Source organism: Dermacentor albipictus, chromosome 1 (assembly GCF_038994185.2).
Source record: "Dermacentor albipictus isolate Rhodes 1998 colony chromosome 1, USDA_Dalb.pri_finalv2, whole genome shotgun sequence".
NCBI classification, from domain to species: Eukaryota; Metazoa; Arthropoda; class Arachnida; order Ixodida; family Ixodidae; genus Dermacentor; species Dermacentor albipictus.
The window spans coordinates 32180332-32200722 of NC_091821.1; the positions used below are offsets into that span (position 1 = coordinate 32180332).

Consider the following 20391-nt stretch of genomic DNA (forward strand, 5'->3'; position numbering starts at 1 on the left):
GTGGGGCGAACGCGCAACGGAAGGGGGACAAGAACACAAAGGGCCTACGCATTGAGCAACCAACGGGAAAGGAAGCGTGCCATCTCTTCTTTCAAGGAACTTGAGCTCAAAAAGCAAAGTGGTGGCTGATGCCGAGATGCAGGTGACCATCATCCAGACCAAATACACGTAAAAGCAGTGAAACACAACACTGAGGCGTTGTGCGAGGGCTGTCAGGACAGTTGAGGTTGATTTTCCAGCTTCTGAGAGAGAATCTCGCTTGTTGCAAAGTTCGGGCCTCATGCCAATGAGCTAATAGAAATAGCTCATATTTGAAGATATTTGCTTCTGTATGCATCTCCTTTTTATTCGTATTTGAGAATGCTCGACTCAGTTTGCAATGGGTTTTACCATTTTTTTCGAATAGATTATATTCGCTGTGCATTTTACTAACACCTACTTTCTGTTTTCTTTTGGAGCAAAATAAACACTGCTCCTTACTATTCAAACTGGATTAAGTCATTTTTTTTTAACATGCTTGCTAGAGAGCGACAGCTTTGGGTGACATGGTGTCAGCCCATCTTTACATAAAACAAATTTCTGAGTCACTAAGGGAATTTGGCAAAAGCACATAGGGAAAACCTGTAAAACTCAGGGAATTTGGAAATGTCAACGTGGTAGACACCCTGAATATACTTGTGGGGCACTGCATTTCATGAGACCTTTAAATAGGCCTTGAACCACTTTTTTTGAAGTCGAGAAATGCATTTGAATTTAAATTAGACTTGTTTCAGAAATACATTGCAGTAGAAAGTACTTCAATGCATTCAGCAGAAGCGAAGTTATTGGCAGTCAAACATCCTGTTTGCAGTGCTTCCGCTCGTTCACTGCCTTACAGGCATTGACAGCTACAACGGAGTGAGGTATGCTTACAACGCTCTGCCTACGGAGCGTCACCATGGCGTGTAGCACACATTTGATTTCAGATGTTCACATAGATGCCACTATTTCTGATTTTGGCGCCTATGACACGCCAAACGCACTTGTCCTCGGTGTTTGATCCACAGTGCGCTCAGCCAGTGGACTCGTCACGGCACCCCGCGATATCTGCACTATGTAGCAGGTTGTAGCTACCTACGTGCAACTGTAGTGTGTGTGCGCAGCGTTCGCTTCGTGCACGACAGGGCTTGTGTGCATGCTTGTACTCATTTGCTCCAGTCTGGCTGTGGTACGGGGTGTGGACTGGCTTTGTCCTGCGCCAGCTTGACTGACGGATAGTAGCCACGTCCAACTTGCACATTTTGAAGCGCTATCAACAGCCAACATGAAGTGAAGTCTGACAAGGCATCTAACCAGGAGCGGCCAGGAGTGAGCGTGCGCTGGCAATGGTGTGCATGTTCTGACCTTAAGTTTCGCGTGGTTCAAGGCTAGTTAAGTGTTCAAAACTAGGCAGAATTAGCAAGACCTGACAGTTACAACACCGATAAGCAGAGTGGCCAAAGTTTAATTCCTACGCATCAGCAGACGATAGTCAGTTTCTTCCAGAAGTGCATTATTATTACTGTAGTCAAGCTGTACCCCAGCTTTTAGTCCCGTCTCCTCTTTTTCAAGGTGAAAATAAAATAAGAACAATTGATTGAGTGATTGGTTGATTAAGAAAAGGCCACATTTGATCGCAAAAAAGTGGGAGCGCCTCTGTGGTACTACTTCTATTTGCAAAAGAAACCTGTGATCGTTTTCTACTTTTTCTCTATGAAGACGTTCGCTGTCGCATTATCTTCCAGAGCTCGAATGCACTGCAAAGCTTGTTCTTCACCTTCTTCGAAACTGAAGAAAAGCAGGAGGGATTTAGCCCTTATATTGCATGTGACAATAAAGGTCATACCGGTATTTTACCAACTTCTCACTCGCGTCGTCACTGTCATCCTGCAGGGCAGGTTCTTCGTCTTCGCTGACGACTTGGGCAAAGATGTCATCATCTGTCATGGCACCGCGGACTGTGACGTAGCTGTCCACATTCACATAGCCGTCGAAGTGAGCATCTTCAAGCACTTCATGTATATGAACAGGAACCCGAACGTCCTGTGCAACTTCACTAGTGTCAGTGTTAGGGACGCCAAATTGACAGTGACAGAAACAATTTGTGATTGTTCCTGTTCTTACCAGACTAGTAGTGTGTGTCGTCTGTTCACCGATGACGCCACTGATACCATATATGGAAACAAAGCGCTGCATGAGCGGAGGTCTGTCTGTGGCAATTGCTGTGAATCACACCCACGCATCACCCATGTGCTGCCTCTTGCCATCTCCCAATTAGCGAGGCAGACACGCCACACTTTGCTCAATTTGCAATGTGTTTCACGAGACAGATTGTTCGTGCCAGCTATTATATCTTGAAATGAAAACACATAGAGCTGTGCTCAAATTTTGCTTTAGGGAGTATCGTAATTGTCGGTGAATTTTTTCTTTAATCCATATGAGCAACACTGTCTCCAGGTCCGGTTGCTTAACAGTTAAGTATGAAGCCTTTTTCAGTCCTTGGTGAAAGTTTCAGCCTCGTAGGCGTCATCAATTGTCTTGTTCTGGATGTACCTCGACAGTGTGCTTCTCAGTTTTTCATGCTTCTTGGCAATTTTGATCTTGCTTTGTTTCCCTGCTTCTACTTCCTGTAGAATTTCCAAGTATGTTTTGGCGCAGGACTTGCCATGCGGGCAGTGTTGGTTTGTGATGGACGCTGTGGGGTGTCGCACGGGCTCTTGGGACAGAGGAACAACAAAACAGTAGTACAAACAATCACAAGGGCATTTATTGCACCTTTCATACACTAATGCCTGCTAGCCGAATTGCAACACATAGAACATGCCGATAGGTGAGGGACAAATCGAGGAAGTCTGACTCGCTGCAACTGGATAGTGAGCAAATGTGTTTTCCCATGCTGGGCACGAACTCCTACTTGTTTGTGTTTGTGTTTCACAGGATGGTCCCACAAACGGAGGGCGAGCGTGGGTAAGGTCTGCGCCGCTCGCTGACCCCAAGCCAAAGAGGAAGAGCTTAGTCCCTTTCGTGCCCCATTAACCCCTCCGTTAGGTGGCATTAAAAGCGCAACACTCACGCCATCTCCTGTGATATGCTGCAACCACACCGACTGCTGCTGGCGCTTAGCTACTCGGAGAAGCTGGATTACAGGAGCACTCAAATTACAGCACTCAAATTACCGTATTTACTCAATCCGCCTCTTTCACGGCACGACGGCGCATGCGCACTGCCCTAGCGGATTAGTCGCAAAACGTTTTGGAAGGGATGCGCGCGTGGCCAGATATCGAGAAAAAGTACCCTGAAAAAAAAAAAGAGAAAAAAGGTCTTGGATGCGCGCTGTTGCAAACGCTCGTGCCATGTGCTGCGTTGAAACTCTACTGGTAACTCAACGTCAATGCAGGGCCGAAAACATGCGTAAGACTGCAACTCCACTTTGAAACAGAAAAGGGCCAGGGCTTCATCCGGACTGCACCGTGAACCACGTAGTTGCTGCCTTGCATTGACGGCTGTCAATGCATGGAGGCATTGACATACATAAAAAGCCGATCAATGAGTTAGCGGTAAGAGGGAAAATAGAGGAATTCCAGATCAAGCTACAGAACAGGTATTCGGCTTTAACTCAGGAAGAGGACCTTAGTGTTGAAGCAATGAACGACAATCTCGTAGGCATCATTAAGGAGTGTGCAGTAGAAGTCGGTGGTAACTACGTTAGACAGGATACCAGTAAGCTATCGCAGAAGACGAAAGATCTGATCAAGAAACGCCAATGCATGAAAGCCTCTAACCCTAACCTAGAATAGAACTGGCAGAACTTTCGAAGTTAATCAACAAGTATAAGACAGCTGACATAAGGCAGTATAATATAGATAGAATTGAACATGCTCTCAGGAACGGAGGAAGCCTAAAAACAGTGAAGAAGAAACTAGGAATTGGCAAGAATCAGATGTATGCATTAAGAGACAAAGCCGGCAATATCATTACTAATATTTTCACGTGGTCGTGATGTCAAAGAACACAGTAGCAATACTGTGAAAGGCAAAAACTAGCTTTTATTGGGCGAACCTGTGCCCACAAAACAGGCTACACTTAAAGCACAACGAGAGTGGCGAACACAGTCGGCGATCGTCGTAAATCTGATCAGCGGGTCAAGCGCGTCGGCTTTTATAGAGCAATCGTCGAATGTTCCAGACTAATCGTTCGGACCCGCGTGCCTTCGACAAAGTTCTACACCGTTCGCGTCACGCGATGAAATCAGATAACACAAGGTTCGGCGACAACAGACAGCCCGGTAGAAGCATCAATAACTTTCCAGAAACGTTGGATACATGCAGGCGCGTCCCTCGCTGTGCGATTACAGTTGTTAAGCGGCGAAACGTGGTCGCCCGATAAAGATAAGTACACGTGTCAACACCCCCCTCTTAAAAAGCATCGACCCGATGCTGCAAACGAACGAAGGTAATAAACAAGAGCACTCGTAGCAAAGAAAAGAAAAAAAATGACAAAGTTCGTCAGCGTCCGTAAAAGGGTTTAAGGCGTACAACGTGGACCACTTCAGGTCGTGTGCGGCGCCTCTGTGAATGCGAAATGCCGTCTGGCACGACCTCATAGTCTAGTGCGCCAATACGTCGGATGACCTTGTAGGGTCCGAAATAGCGTCGTAGTAGTTTCTCACTGAGTCCTCGTCGGCGTATTGGGGTCCAGACCCAAACACGGTCGCCGGGCTGGTACTCGACGAAGCGTCGTCGGAGGTTGTAGTGTTGGCTGTCGGTCCTCTGCTGGCTCTTGATTCGCAGGCGGGCGAGCTGTCGGGCTTCTTCGGTGCGCTGGAGATAGCTAGCGACGTCAACATTCTCTTCGTCAGTTACGTGCGGCAGCATGGCGTCAAGCGTCGTCGTCGGGTTCCTGCCGTAAACCAGCTTAAACGGCGTAATCGGTGTTGTTTCTTGCACCGCCGTGTTGTACGCAAAGGTTACGTACGGCAGGACCGCGTCCCACGTCTTGTGTTCGAGGTCGACGTACATTGCTAGCATGTCGGCGAGGGTCTTGTTCAGGCGCTCCGTGAGCCAGGATTCCGGGTCTTCAGTCGCTGCTCCATGGAAGGTTGGTGGGTCCCGAGGTTGTTGTAGGATAACGGGGGATGCTGGGGCAGCCATTCGGGTTGTCTCGACCACGATCTTCTTTGTCGTCTCAGGTAGAAGTCCGTGCTCAGGGGGCAGTCCTTGCAGTCTGCGGCTAGCACGCTGGTCTTGGGCGATGTCGGTTTTGTCCTTGGGCTTCGGGCTTGGATCGCGGCTTTGTGGTGGCGTTCGGTACATGAACGCACAAGCACCTCCACCAGATGTCACGTGGTCGTGACGTCAAAGAACACAGTAGCAATACTGTGAAAGGCAAAAACTAGCTTTTATTGGGCGAACCTGTGCCCACAAAACAGGCTACACTTAAAGCACAACGAGAGCGGCGAACACAGTCAGCGATCGTCGTAAATCTGATCAGCAAGTCAAGCGCGTTGGCTTTTATAGAGCAGTCGTCGAATGTTCCAGACTAATCATTCGGACCCGCGTGCCTTCCACAAAGTTCTACACCATTCGCGTCACGCGATGAAATCAGATAACACAAGGTTAGGCGACAACAGACAGCCCGGTAGAAGCATCGATAACTTTCCAGAAACGTCGGATACATGCAGGCGCGTCCCTCGCTGTGCGATTACAGTTGTTAAGCGGCGAAACGTGGTCACCCGATAAAGATAAGTGCACGTGTCAATATGGGTGAGATAGTTCAAGTGGCTGAGGAGTTCTATAGAGATTTATACAGTACCAGTGGCACCCACGATGATAATGGAAGAGAGAGTAGTCTAGAGGAATTAGAAATCCCACAGGTAACGCCGGAAGAAGTAAAGAAAGCTGTGGGAGCTATGCAAAGGGGGAAGGCAGCTGGGGAGGATCAGGTAACAGCAGAGTTGTTCAAGGATGGTGGGCAGATTGTTCTAGAGAAACTGGCAACCCTGTATACGCAATGCCTCATGACTTCGAGCGTACCAGAATCTTGGAAAAATGCTAACATAATCATAATCCATAAGAAAGGGGACTCCAAAGACTTGAAAAATTATAGACCGATCAGCTTACTGTCCGTTGCCTACAAAGTATTTACTAAGGTAATTGCAAATAGAATCGGGAACACCTTAGACTTCCGTCAACCAAAGGACCAGGCAGGATTCCGTGAAGGCTACTCAACAATAGACCATATTCACACTATCAGTCAGGTGATAGAAAAATGTGCGGAATATAACCAACCTTTATATATAGCTTTCATTGATTATGAGAAAGCGTTTGATTCAGTCGAAACCTCAGCAGTCATGGAGGCATTGCGGAATCAGGGTGTAGACGAGCCGTATGTAAAAATACTGAAAAATATCTACAGCGACTCCACAGGCACCGTAGTCCTCCATAAAGCAAGCAACAAAATCCCAATAAAGAAAGGCGTCAGGCAGGGAGATACGATCTCTCCAGTGCTATTCACAGCGTGTTTACAGGAGGTATTCAGAGACCTGGAGTGGGAAGAATTGGGGATAAGAGTTAATGGAGAATACCTTAGTAACTTGCGATTCGCTGATGAGATTGCCTTGCTTAGTAACTCAGGGGACCAACTGCAATGCATGCTGACTGACTTGGAGAGGCAAAGCCGAAGGGTATGTCTAAAAATTAATCTGCAGAAAACAAAAGTAATGTTTAACAGTCTCGGAAGAGAACAGCTGTTTACGATAGGTAGTGAGGCACTGGAAGTGGTGAGGGAATACATTTACTTAGGACAGGTAGTGACTGCGGATCCGGATCATGAGACTGAAATAATCGGAAGAATAAGGATGGGCTGGGGTGTGTTTGGCAGGCATTCTCAGATCATGAACAGCAGGTTGCCATTATGCCTCTAGAGAAAAGTTTATAACAGCTGTGTCTTACCAGTACTCACGTACGGGGCAGAAACCTGGAGGATTACGAAAAGGGTTCTACTTAAATTGAGGATGACGCAACGAGCTATGGAAAGAAGAATGATAGGTGTAACGTTAAGGGATAAGAAAAGAGCAGATTGGGTGAGGGAACAAACGCGAGTAAATGATATTTTAGTTGAAATCAAGAAAAAGAAATGGGCATGGGCAGGACACGTAATGAGGAGGGAAGATAACCAATGGTCATTAAGAGTTACGGAATGGATTCCAAGGGAAGGGAAGCGTAGCAGAGGGCGGCAGAAAGTTAGGTGGACGGATGAGATTAAGAGGTTTGCAGGGACAACATGACCACAATTAGTACATCACCAGGGTAGTTGGAGAAGTATGGGAGAGGCCTTTGTATTGCAGTGGGCGTAACCAGGCTGATGATGATGATGATGATGATGATTGATGGCTGTCAAATTTGTCGATAAACCCCTGCGTTACATTGCTGACGCCGTCTTCTTGCAGCGTCGGTCCACTGTTGCTGGTGGTGGCAGCGCATGCCTGACTTTATGTACTGTTTTAAGGCGTGGTAACTATTGGTCTATACGAGACCGACAAGACGCTGACGCTGATGATTGGCCGACTGTTCAGCACTGTGTCACTGAGACCGTTTGATCGTAATAGGCCCACAACGATGAACCGACGGGTGCGAGTTGTCATAGAGCGCAACAGGCTTTCGTGTAGGCGTCGCCGCCGCTGGGAGGCGGCTATCAGAAGTTCAGAGCTGGCAGACCAGCTCTGGGCCGTCCGGCAAGCCGAAGATGCCGCTCGAGTCCAAGAACTTCGAGCCGTCACCTGAGGCCACCACATCAAGACCTGCCGGACTATTCTTTACTAAAACTTCTTCTTCTTCTTCTTCTTCGTGTCGACAGCACCAACAAAATCAGCGTGACGACCGTGATAGCTTGACCGAACTCTACGTAATCAGCCGTCGAACCGACAATGTGATAGCTGCAGCTCATTCACTTATAAATATAATTATTCGCGCTCAAGATGCGTCTACATGCCTTCGAAGTTGGAATGCACGAGCTTCAGTCCTTTCAAGCCGTGCACGTGAAGTTTGAGCCAATGTTGATCCTGTTTAGTGAAGTTTGGGTTAGGCCTGACCCCGTCGAGTTTGAGCACTGGCTACCGATGGAGCTGAACTTAAAAAATAAGCAGTCAGGACGAAGGAAACCGCTGTTATACTTCAGTTATGGCCCTATAGCGATTTGATAACTACTCATCACTTCGCACAGCACATACACAATAAGCGGCAAGCGGCGACACAGCACTGTGCCAACATATTGTACTTTGGTCACCGTACCCGAACGCTGCCGGTCGCATTCCCGTAGGTGGTGGGTCTGTGTGTGTGTTTTTATGCTGACATTTCTTAATTCCAAAGAAGCATTGTTTACTTCTGCGTCAAACAGGAAAGGAGAGACAGTGCATTCGATACAGCAGCATAAACTAGCTCAGTTGTCAACGGTGTCAGCGATGGCATCCGCCTTTTTGCGAGAAAACTACTCGGCATATAAGTGGGGGCTTATGCCGAGCACAGTTGTCTCTAATAATACTTTATAGCACGTGCAAACTGTAAGTATGATTAAGTTCAGCAAAAGCGAGAATCAGTAGTAGCAGCCCGTAATATATATGTGTCTGGATCACAGTTGCAGTTGTTTAAGGGACTTGGCCGCTCATACTGACTCGTCTGTATGTTTTGCTATGTTTTGAGATTATTTCACATCAGCGATGCGCCGTTTCTACAATAACCGAAGCTTACAGCAATCTGAAGCTGTAGAGGTAAACAAATGCACAGCTTTGGCAAATCCCACGTGGAAGGCTGCGCTCGAAGGCCTCGCTCGAAGGCCTCTTGAATATGCGAAGTGTGTAAAAGGAATACAAAAAGCAATGGGCAATAGCAAACATCAGCAACAATGAACTCGAGGCAGCCGCATCGGCAGACAGAACTCAGCGTGCCTTTATCGGCCGCGCTGTTACCACAACAGCGCACTCGGGCCTGTTCACCCACTATACTCGATGGGTGAACGACATGCTGCCCCGAAGAAACCATTAATAATTAATCGCGATCCACGAACCGCACAACCGACGTACACTCAACATGGACTCGGGTACACAAATCAACCGGTGAAATCCCCGACACCCTTCCAAAACGTTTAAAGCGGCATGCGTCAGAGGGCAGCACAGGAACGGGAAAGAGGCGGATTCTAACACGCACCCGTTTTCCATGACCAAAAAATTAAAAAAATTAAAACCTCAATTGCAATGCGCACCCGTTCTTCCTGACTAAAAAAAAAAAAAAGAGTACAATACCGCACACCTCATGCTTTCATATAGAAATACTGTTTTCTCTCATTTGGAAAAAACAGATTTATTCCCAATACACTAAAGCTGCGATAAATAAAAAGACAAGTGGAATCAGCGTACCCTGTCGCCAAGATTTTAACTGCGCCGGTACGAATCGCATGGGGCAGTAGATGTCACTCGTCATCGTTATCAGACAACTCCTTATCGCTATCAACAGACCAAAGCATTTCATCCTCAGTGCCGTCCATGGAATTCGAAATCCCGCACTTTTTAAAGGCCTTGTTGACCATGGCAGACGGGATCATGCACCATGCATCTTTCACCCATCCAGCAAAGTCCTGCAGCGAGGCACACTTCATTTTATTGGCGGGCGTGAATTTGTGGCAGCCTCTGATAAGCCATTTGGTGTAGAGCGCACGAATTCTATCTTTCACTGTCTTGTTCAAACTAACATCGAGCAGCTGGAGCTTTGATGTCATGCCGCCGGGTATCCTGACAACGTCAATGTTACATGCAGCCATCTTGTCCTTTATGCGCTGGTCAATGTGGCACCTGAACGCGTCGAGCACAAGCATCCCACGCAGACCCAAACTGCCGCCTGGTCTCCTCCGCCAAACATTATCAATCCAGTCAGCGACCAAGTCCGTGGTCATCCAACCTTTTTCATTTGCGTGCACAATCATGCCACTTGGAAACACGATTCCTTTCAGGAGTATCTTCCGTCTGAAGATAAGATACGGGGGCAGCTTGTGCCCATCCACAGTGCAACAAAGCATTGCGGTGACTAGTTTTATTGGGCCCGGAAGACAGAATGCGCACTTGCTTCGCTTCCTTCTTTACAACAGTTGTGGTGGCAGGCATGTCGAAGTAGAGTGGCGTCTGATCAGCATTTCCAAAAATCTGTCCGAAGTGGTAGCCGTTACCATGGCACAACTTCAAAACGTACCGCTAAAGACTGTGCAATTTCTCTTTATATTCTTCGGGCAATTTTTGGCATATCCCTGTCCGTCTTCGAAGAGAAAAGCCTTTTCTTTTCATAAAATTTGGTAGCCAGCACCTGCTCACTTTGAAGTCGCTCCGCATTGGTCCTTTCTGTAGGGTTAACTGCATCGCCCATGCTTTGAACAGATCGGTCGTCACAGGTCGCTGTGCCACTCGCTGGTCTTGCAGATATTCCACGAGCAGCTCTTCTATTTCGTCGAAGCGGCCCTGCTTCGGTTTACTGAAACCCTTCCTTGTTGCTTTGCTGGCGAAAATATTCTCGTTCTGCTTGCACCAGTCCCGCATGCAAGTTTCGGGAACTCTGAACACCCATGATGTGGCCTGATTTCCGTCCGTCTCCACGCACGTGATAACTTTCCTTTGAAATGCGGCATCATGGTGGACTCGGCGTGTCTTGGCATTCAGCACTTCCATGCTGATTGAATAAACGTAGAAAACGGGAAAACAGGCGGTAGACTAGGTTACACCAGCGCCTGGTTACACATACGTGGAGGTATGCACATGGAGGAAGCTATGGCAGCTAGGCTAGAAGCGCGTTAGAGGCGGCCATTTTTCAAATGCTGATGGTAATATGGTAACACGGATTTAGGGTCATACTCGATTGTAATGCACATGCAATTTGTGAACCCGTTTTAGCGGAATAAAGGTGTGCGTTAGATTTGAGTAAATACGGCAGTTAGCTTTTCAATACATGGGGCTCTACGGAGCATGGCCGAACCGCACCACTTAGTTTGAATTATGCGAAAATTAGAATTAACGAGGGGTGAAATAATGAGCTTTTACTGTACACAGTAACAGTAGGGAGAAGCATACTGATCCAAACACCCGTCATGATCGATGTCAGCTGTTGGCAAATAGCAACCATGCATGGGAATCTGCTATATTATGCAATAAAGCATCCAGAATAGTGTGAAGAGCAGGCTTCTGTTGAAAAGAGAGCAAAAAGAGAACTTTGCCCTCTGCTTGGCAGCTCCACTTGCTGCACACGACTGCAAAATTTGGCTGAAATCTTCATAGCTATGTATGCAATCCACATGCTTTGTTTTTTCACTAAGCCCGAGAGGTGGTTTAGGGCTCCTTTAATCGGCCCATGGGGATGGCACTGGAATAAACAGATGTCCCGCGCAGCATTGCGAGTGTTGCATGCCACATCTGGCATTAGTCCTTTATCATAGGAAATGCCTCTTTTTAAGTGTGAGAATTTCCAGCATCTGACCACTTGTGTACGAGAGGTCTCATATAGTAAAAAGGTGTCATATAAAATCTTGCTCCGTAGTACATCTAATTATGAGATAAATACCGTGGAACCTCATTGATATAATCCTGTTACATATGATTTCCCGGCACCAATGTTCACTATTGAGAGCACAAAAATGATGCAGCACAGTTACACTTAGCTTTTACCGGTTCATGTGTTCCTGAAAAATATGGTCTTTCGGCACCAATGTTCAGCAGAACGCCAAACTGCCATCATATGGTAAGTTTTCCTGTCGCTAGATCTCGTATAAACAAGATAAGGTGCGAGGTGCACATGATTGAGAACAATAGCTGCCCGCTGCAGCAGTTTCCCTGCAATACTTGCTTGTCTGTCTTTCGTGAAAATGCTGGTGCGCACTAAGTTTCTTATTCCCGTTCCAGCAAATATCCTCCTGGGTCAGCACACATTGCATTCACAGCTGTCGCAGCCAACCCTATTGCCATAAGCATCTTCACTTATCCATAGCTGTTTCACAATTCTGGGCTGCAATACTTTTGGAAGCGCACTCGTCCCTTTTAATAGGCGATAACAGAAACACGCCGCTGTTCTCTGCTACAGGCGGTGCAAAGAGAGCACCGCTTATCACTCTGGTGGCATCTATGCATCGTATTCTGGCGTTGTCCACCAGCTCGATTTTGTTTATATTTCTTGTTGTAGTCTTAAACCACCATGCAGTAAGAAAACGACTATGTGTGTCTCGGGTCGCTTGGGCCCTACGCGCTTTCGCGTGTGTCTTGTCCCGCAACGATTCGCGCTGAGTGGGCACGTTAAAACATCCCTCCAAATTGCCCTGTCCTTTTCGAAGAAGCTGTTGACTTGGGCTGAATTCAAGGAACGAAAATGTTAAGCTTGCCAAAGCCATAAAAACAATGTCTGTCTCGGACTGCTCGAGCCTCACCAGGTCGGCTCGCGACGGCGTGTCGTGTCATGCTGCAACGATTCGCGCATTGTTTCGCATTAATGAGATGTCAATTACAGTTGAATAACCCGCCGTGGTTGCTCAGTGGCCATGGTGTTGGGCTGCTGAGCACGAGGTCGCGGGATCGAATCCCGGCCACGGCGGCCACATTTTGATGGTGAAATGCGAGAACACCCGTATACTTAAATTTAGGTGCATGTTAAAGATCGCTAGGTGGTCGAAATTTCCGGAGTCCTCCACTATGGCGTGCCTCATAATCAGGAAGTGGTTTTGGCACGTAAAACCCCATAATTTAATTACAGTTGAGTCTGTCAATTTGTTTAGTGACTTTCGATGATATGTTTTCTTGGTTAGTACGTTTTCCCCTGCATTTTTTCCAAAACGTATGAATGAGCTTCTGCTGTAGTTAGGAGCAGTTCATTTGGCAGGGTCCTTTTTATTGCCGTAAAGGAAACCCTGTTCTTAATCAGTTGTCATATCATGTGAAATATTTAGAGTTAATGTTCTTTTGCCATGCAGGGTGCACGAGAAGGAAAGCCTGGGAAAATGCCTTGAGAAGCACCTAACTGTAGAAACATGTCGACCGGAGTTAAGGGGCCCACTACAGCCTTACATAACGGCTGGAATGCAGAGGGTCTCCCTCCTCCTGGCTGCTGAAGGAAAACCAGCTTCCGATAAGTGGTGGGTCCCACACTGTCATTCATGGTGCTTCTGTACTGTTGTTTGGGAGTGGGTTGCTTAGAGTTGAGCAAAAGAAAAAAAAATAATGGCCTTAGTATTTATTCTCTAACATACTTTCCTCTCATTTTTGTGCGCCGATTGACATGATCCTGAAACACTTGTGTGGCTCTTTGGAACTAAGGAGGTAAGACCTAACACAGTGTTAGTCATCTCATAGCAACAGTCAGCAGCTAAGGATATAATCAAAAATGAGTATAATTAGTCATAAATGGGGTGGGGCACAAGTGCCTGTGTCGTTGTTGCCTTCTGCCATTTCGCTGCCAAATGTCATCTAACTGCTGCGCCCTCTGCTAGATGGCACGAAGTGCCTGAGTTAGGGATAGAAGAGAGGTGGGTCGGAGAACAGGTACAGCGGAGAGCTGCTAGCCATGTAAGTGCGTTGCCCTAGTCTTGCGCATGTCTTTTGAAGGTTGGGCTGTAAATGCCCAGGGCTGTAGGATCTATGCTTTGCGGTAGCACGAATGAACAATAAGAAAACCGAGGCAAAGGGTGCATTCCAGTGTCACCCGTTAAAAAAAAGAAAGGGTCAGCCAAGTGTCGATGCTGAACAAGACAAAATCAACGTAATTGTGCGTGAAATACGACACAAATAAGATATGAAATGAGTGAATAATGGACAGGAAAAACACACAGTATAGACAGATATACAGTCAAACCCCATTACAACGAACACCACATTAACGAACATTTCAGATTAACGAACTTTTAAGAAATCCCGTGCCAACTGCTTATAGTTTCAATGTAAAAATATTTCACTACTACGAACTTCAGAATAACGATCGTTATTTAATTTCCGTGTCATCTTAACAACATCTCAGTACTATGAACTCATATCTGAAATGCGAGGATTCTTAGATTTCAGTGTATCCGTCACGGCAGTCGGAGCTCTAAGCTAGCAGACGACACAGCGCGAAGAGCGGGCGCCTTGCAACTTGCCTGCAAAAACCTGAGATGGCGCGAAAGGAGAAAGATGCGAGCGGTGTTAAGAACGGCCAGCTGCAGTGCAAGTTTTGCCAACCAGTTGTGACTGTGGAGGCAACATTCCGGGAGCGTCGCCGTACACCTCTAGCCACGGCGTGACTAAGTCGACTGGGTGTGAACAACAATACGTGCGTCCTTGACTCTCCGTCGCTGGAGCCAAGTTTGACGAAGTCGCCATTGTAACTAAACGGGCTCGGCGGACCAACTATTGTTACTGAGCCGCGGGAACGTCTACTGATCCCCCTTCCCATGCGCCAACCAAGACGCCAGACAATGGGCGGCCGGCGGGCGCGCTGCAGTTCGGGGAATAAATGCCCCTATGGTGCCTCGTTCTCCCCTACAGTGCCTGGTCAACTCGCCTACGGTGCTTGGACGGCCGTTTCCGTCACCTGGGTATCGGGAGAGGACGGAGTGTTTAAAAACCGCTGTTGTGCGGCTGCTCAGGACACTCTCTCTCAAGCAGTCATGTTAGACTGATGTACTCTCTCAAACAGTCATGTTAGACTGATATAAATACTGTAAATAAACCCATATTCCTCGTTCTCGATGAGAAGCAGTCCTTCCGTTCATCAACGTCCTCAGCGTGGATAAATTGGACGACGGCATGGGCCAGCTACCTTCTACAGGAGAATCTCGGTGATACGAACCCGGCTGATACGAAATTTGGTGTGATACGAATTCGCAAAATTCCCCCGCCCAAAAGCATTGTGTACAATGGGCCGGAATTCGGATGTTCCGAACACTTTTCCGCGTCGCACCGGGTGATACGAACTTCAGTACCGCAACCGTCGAGCCGCCACCAACGAAAAAAAAAAAAAAAAACGGCGCAGCGTGCGTAAGTGCCAGTTTGGAATTCCGCGGCAGCAGGGAGGGTAACGAGGCAAGGGAAGCTTTCTCTCTCTCTAGTTTTGGGGGCAGTCTCTTCGTCTTTTTCTTTTTAGTTTGTTGTTGCCGGAGGCTAGCGCCGCTGCTTATTGGTCCGTTCGCCCTGCGAACCAGCCAACCCAACCGGTCGAGCGCGATTTGTCCTCTCCACATTTCTCCCGGCCCTGCGCCCCCGTTCCGCCGGTCTTTCCGCGACAGTCAGCAAGCAGGTCGCCACGCTAGCAGCAGCTCCCGCTTCTTTGTTTCCTCGTGCGCGACGACTACGGAAGTGCAGCATGTTGTTTAGCATTGATCGCGTCAGCCCGAAAGCTACTGCAAACAGTACGATGTCGCGAAAGCGGAAGGCGCTGTTCTTGAAGGACAAACTGGATATTTTGAAGAAGGTGGACGAAGAGCCTGTGGGGATGTCGTGTCTAGCGAAGGACGAATCCCAACATGAAAACGTAACGCTTCTTTATTCGATGAACGATGGCAGCGGACGGGCATACCAGCGCTACGTTCGTCACAGTAGCGGATGGTGGAAGGCGGCTTTTCTCAGCCAGGCAGCCTGTTTTTAAAGCCACCATCGGTGACGCATACCTCGGGTGACATGGCGGTGGCGCTATGCTTTATCGACCACGCAATCCAGCGTGCAGCTGTGGTATGCTTGGCCAGATGATAAGATGGAAGGTGCGCAGAAATATGCGCAGAGTGTGTCGCCACAAGCCCAAGAAAAGGCGCATTGACATGGCCAAGGAATTAGGCCTGCCAATTTCGACGCTGTCTACCATCGTCGGTCAGTGCGACCAAATTATGCAGAATGTGCATCACTTTGGCGTAAACTCCAAAGAAGCGAAGACTGCTCACCATGTAAAGTTAGAAGAAGTTAGAACGAGTGCCAAAATGGTGACGATCAACCACCGTCGGCAGCCGAAACTATGCACGCTCTTGATATTCTGCAGCGTGCTGTGACGTCCGAGACTGTGCGTGAGAGCACTACCGCCCAGTTTTTCAGCTTCCAAAATTCTCTGCTGGCCGACCTCGCAGAGAAGAAGACACAGAAGGACATCCGTGACTTCTTTGCACGTAAATAAATGTGTTTGTTTGTGCGTGTCTCATGGTTTCGGGACGGATTTCGCTCATTTTTGGTGATACGAACATTCGGGTGATACGAATATTTTCGCCACCCCTTGAGATTCGTATCACCGAGATTCTACTGTAATTCATGCCCGACTCCAATCTTGACAACGGATCACGAGCGATGGGATTGAACCCCCAATCATAACAGCAGGGACTTTTTTTTTTTTTTCCTTCTCCGTTGCGGAGGCAATGACGCAACATGTTTTGTGAGTGGAGAGGTGGGGAGCATGGGCTCGTAAAACCTGAGATGGTGCAGCAGAAGGAAAAAAAAAAGTAGTAATTAACGCTGAAGTGCGCCTTTTCTTTTTTTTGTTGCGGAGGCGACGACGCGTCACGTTTTTCTTGCTTGTTTTCTCAGTTGTTCGCGTGCTGTCACCCTTATCAGGCCTGTCCATCTTGTTTTTCTTCTGGTTATATTATTGTGTTAGAAGTGCGTGCCGGCGTTCGCGTTGCCATGAGCTCAACAACTCTAACCACGGCGAAGAAGCGAAGGCAGTTTTCTTTGAGCGAGAAAGTAGACATTCTTCGCGAGATAGAAGACGGCAAGAAACAATCCGTCGTGGCTAAAGAACGTGGAGTGCCGCGGTCGACGATCGCCACGATTCTCAAAGAGAAAGAGAAAATCTTTAAGCACCAGCAAGAATCTCAGCTTACCCCATCAAGGAAGTGACTGCGGCTCGGCAATTTCCAGAATATTGACGCAGCAGTGCTGACTTGGTTTAAAGACGTGAGAGCACAGAATGTGCCCGTGTCAGGCCCAATGCTGTAGGAGAAGGCGCGGCAGTTCACGGCGATTCTTGAGGTCACCAGCTTCAAAGCGTCTTCTGTCTGGCTCCACCGTTTTCGCCAGCGAAACGGCGTAACCTGGCAGTCTGTGTCTGGCGAGGTGAAGGCAGCAGATGAAGCAGCAGCAGCCACATGGAGGGAGGAAAGCTTCCACGAAATGGTCAAGTCTTACGCAGCAGCTCATGTTTTTAATGCAGACAAGATGGCCTGCTTTTATCAGCTGCTCCCGGACAAGACAATACATTCTAAAGGAGAATAGTGCAGAGGGGAAAAAGTCGAAGCTTCGCGTCACCGTGCTGTATTGCTGCAATGCAGATGGCACTGAAAAGTTGAAGCCCCTGGTGATCGGGAGGTTTTCGAAGCCGCGCTGCATGAAAAATGTAGTGTCGCTACCATGCCAGTATAGGGCGAATCAGTGTGCCTGGATGACCCGCGAGCTCTTTTCCGTGTGGCTGCTAACGGTAAACGAGAAGATGAGGAAGGAGGGGTGGCACATTTTGATGATTGTGGACAATTGCTCGGCGCACATTGTCAACATACGGCTCACGAATGTGCGTCTCGAGTATCTGCCGCCGAACTGCTCATCAGTACTTCAGCCACTGGACCAAGGAATAATAAGGAGTGTGAAGTCGCGCTTCCAGAAGCGCCTTGTTCAGCGGCTGCTCATCAACTTGTGCCTGCAGCACTCGACAGCCATCAACGTCCGACAGGCTGCGGAAATGCTGACAGGCGCATGGTAGAGCGTCACGTCCACCACCATCCAAAACTGCTAGATGAAGGCCGGCCTGACGATCACAGATGGCCAACCATAAACCGATGAACCGGCAGTGGAGGACAGTTCGAGCGAGCTTTGGAGCGAGGTGGCCGAGCAGCTAGCCGTCTATCCTTAAGTCACATTTGACGACTACGTCCAGTGTGACGAGGCGACGTGGACCTCAGCGGAGCTTAGCACTGATGACACACTGCAGAGCGTCGAGGGCACGGTGACTCAAGATGAGGAATGCAGCGACGACATGGACGATGACGTTACGGCAGCACCAGAAGACCGTGACGAGTCCGTGTCGGCCACAGATGCGTTGGACTGCTTGCGAAAACTCCGCATATTTATAGCCAAAAGCGGCACAGCGACCGAAGGCGTGCATAAGAATGTGGACGGTCTGGAATCGTTCGTGCTGCAGAGTCTGTGCTGCACCCATCAGAAGACGATCACGGACTATTTCAAATAAATGTGCCTTGTCTGACGATCACATGTGCATTGTGTGAGAAACAAGTTCAAGGAGGTACTGTGTCAAAGTTAGGACGTTTGTATTACTGAAATGCTATTGTTATGGCTAATTTTTGGGCTTTCACTATAACGACCTTTCAGAATAACGAACATTTTCCCACGGTCCCCTGAAGTTTGTTATACGGAGATTTCACTTAATCAACAAATCGTTTGGACCACCATTTACTTCAACCTTGTTTTCTTTAGCAGCGACACTTGGTTGACCCCTTAACTACTATATAAAGCCAAGGAAAGCATAAGGGAAGTAATTTGTAGTTTTTAATTGAAGTTTAGGAATGATAAGCTAAAGGGCTACAACTGTTATTTGTTTGTTGCTGGAAGGGAAAAAGTGAAAGACACTACCGTATTTACTTGAATCTAACACACACTTTTTTTTTCGATCAAACGGGTCCCAACATTGCATGCCCGCTACATTTGAGTACGATGCTAAATCTGAGTTACCAAATTGCCATCGTTATATCAATATGGCCTTTTTGTATGCGCTTCGAGCATAGCTGCCGTAGCTTCCTCCATGTGCTATAGTATGTGTACTTAGGTTAGCCCACCATCTATTTCCCAATTTTCTTTCTTTGCTCTCTCAGCACAGAAGTGCTGACTGTGAGTGCATCATGTTGCCACAATTAAAAGGAAAGTCATTTGAGTGGAGACAGACAGAAATCGGGCTGCATCACGGGCGTTCAGAGTTCCTGTAACTTGCGTGTGGGACTGGCGCAAACAGGAGAGGCATTCTACTCTGGCGGCTGCTGCGTATGGCGTGGCCGCGCAGGCCCTATCTTGAAAGTAATCTGCGATGAGGACAGATTCTTCTACGCGTCTAAGCGCACAATGCTGCGTTCTCGTCACTTGGTTCGCATTGAAGCGAAAGGCAGCACGAAGGTCGATTGGCTCGTTCCTGCTACCAAACACTCCCTTCCTTACTCCAGTGTTTTGGAAGTGAGTTTCTGCGGTAATTGAGTGAGACGTGTTCATGTTTGCTTGTGCGTGCGTCACACCATGCTTGTTAATTTAGTGCACGAATGTTTACAAGCTTATATGGACGAGAAAACTACTATCTTTACTTCGTGTAGCCGTCTACTACTATGGCATGCCTCATAATCGGATTGTGATTTTGACATGCAAAACCCCATAATTTAATTTTTTTTATATGAGAAAAAACATACTAAGCGGGAAAACATACTATCTGAAGTCACCAAAAAATTGAGCAGACTCAACTGTAGTTGACATCTACGTAATGGGAAGCGCTGCACGAATCATTGTAGCATGAGAAGTCGTCACCCGCTGAACTGGTGGGGCCCAAGCGGCCTGAGACGCACTTTATCGTTTTCCTACTGTGCATTGTTTTAAGACAGGGACGTAAAAATGAAACAAAATTGAACTGGTGTGTGACGCCAGAATACGATGGTGCCAGACTGAAACATGACGCTCACTTGTGGTACCTGCAGCAGGGAATGGCGTTGAATTTGGGTTATTGCCTTGCACTACCAAGGGCACTACACTACACGCATTGTGGGTGAATATGCTTATTGCAATAGGGTTGGTGACAATAACTGTGAATGAGACATGTGACAATGTGCGAGGAAATTTGCTGGTACAGGAAGAAAAAACTGAGTGCACGTCAGTATTTTCACGTAACACGGGTGGGCAAATACTGCAGGAATGCTGCCATGGTGGGCTCCTACCAAACTCGATCGTGCGTGCCTTGCAGCTTTTCTTGTTCACATGGGATCTAGTGGCTGAAAAATGTGTCATACAATCGCATTTTGCCGATGTACTAAACATTGGTGCTGAGAGATTGTGTTTTCAGGGAACATACTACAGTCGAATGCTTCTACAACAAATGCCTCTACAGTGAAATGACCTGTATAACAAAGGAATAATTCTGTCCTGGTTCTGTTGTGCATGGTGTGGTGTGTGATCTTTACAACGAAGTGGCCTGTTATGAATGCTTTCGGAGGCCCCAAGCACTTCATTATACAGGGTGATAATATTTAAGTTTTTTAAGATAATTTTTAAGACAAAAAAATTGACTTTGGCAGATAGTACAATTCTTGTTGTTGAGCTGGATTCGAAGAGGCGGACGTTACTACCACGAGAAATCTCAACACATA

The 20391-nt window shown here is 47.5% G+C and overlaps 1 protein-coding gene across 3 annotated transcripts in view; it reads left to right on the forward strand.

The window, feature by feature from the left end:
- Nucleotides 1-20391, forward strand: part of LOC139054785 (box C/D snoRNA protein 1) — a 75566-nt gene that overhangs the window by 26821 nt on the left and 28354 nt on the right. For 2 of the 3 annotated variants that reach the window (XM_070532409.1, XM_070532402.1), the window contains one exon: nucleotides 13006-13167. The exons of the other annotated variant lie outside the window; for it this stretch is intronic. In XM_070532409.1, the coding sequence (XP_070388510.1) occupies nucleotides 13006-13167 (162 nt within the window). The remainder of the gene's footprint in view (nucleotides 1-13005; nucleotides 13168-20391) is intronic. 3 annotated transcript variants of the gene reach the window in all.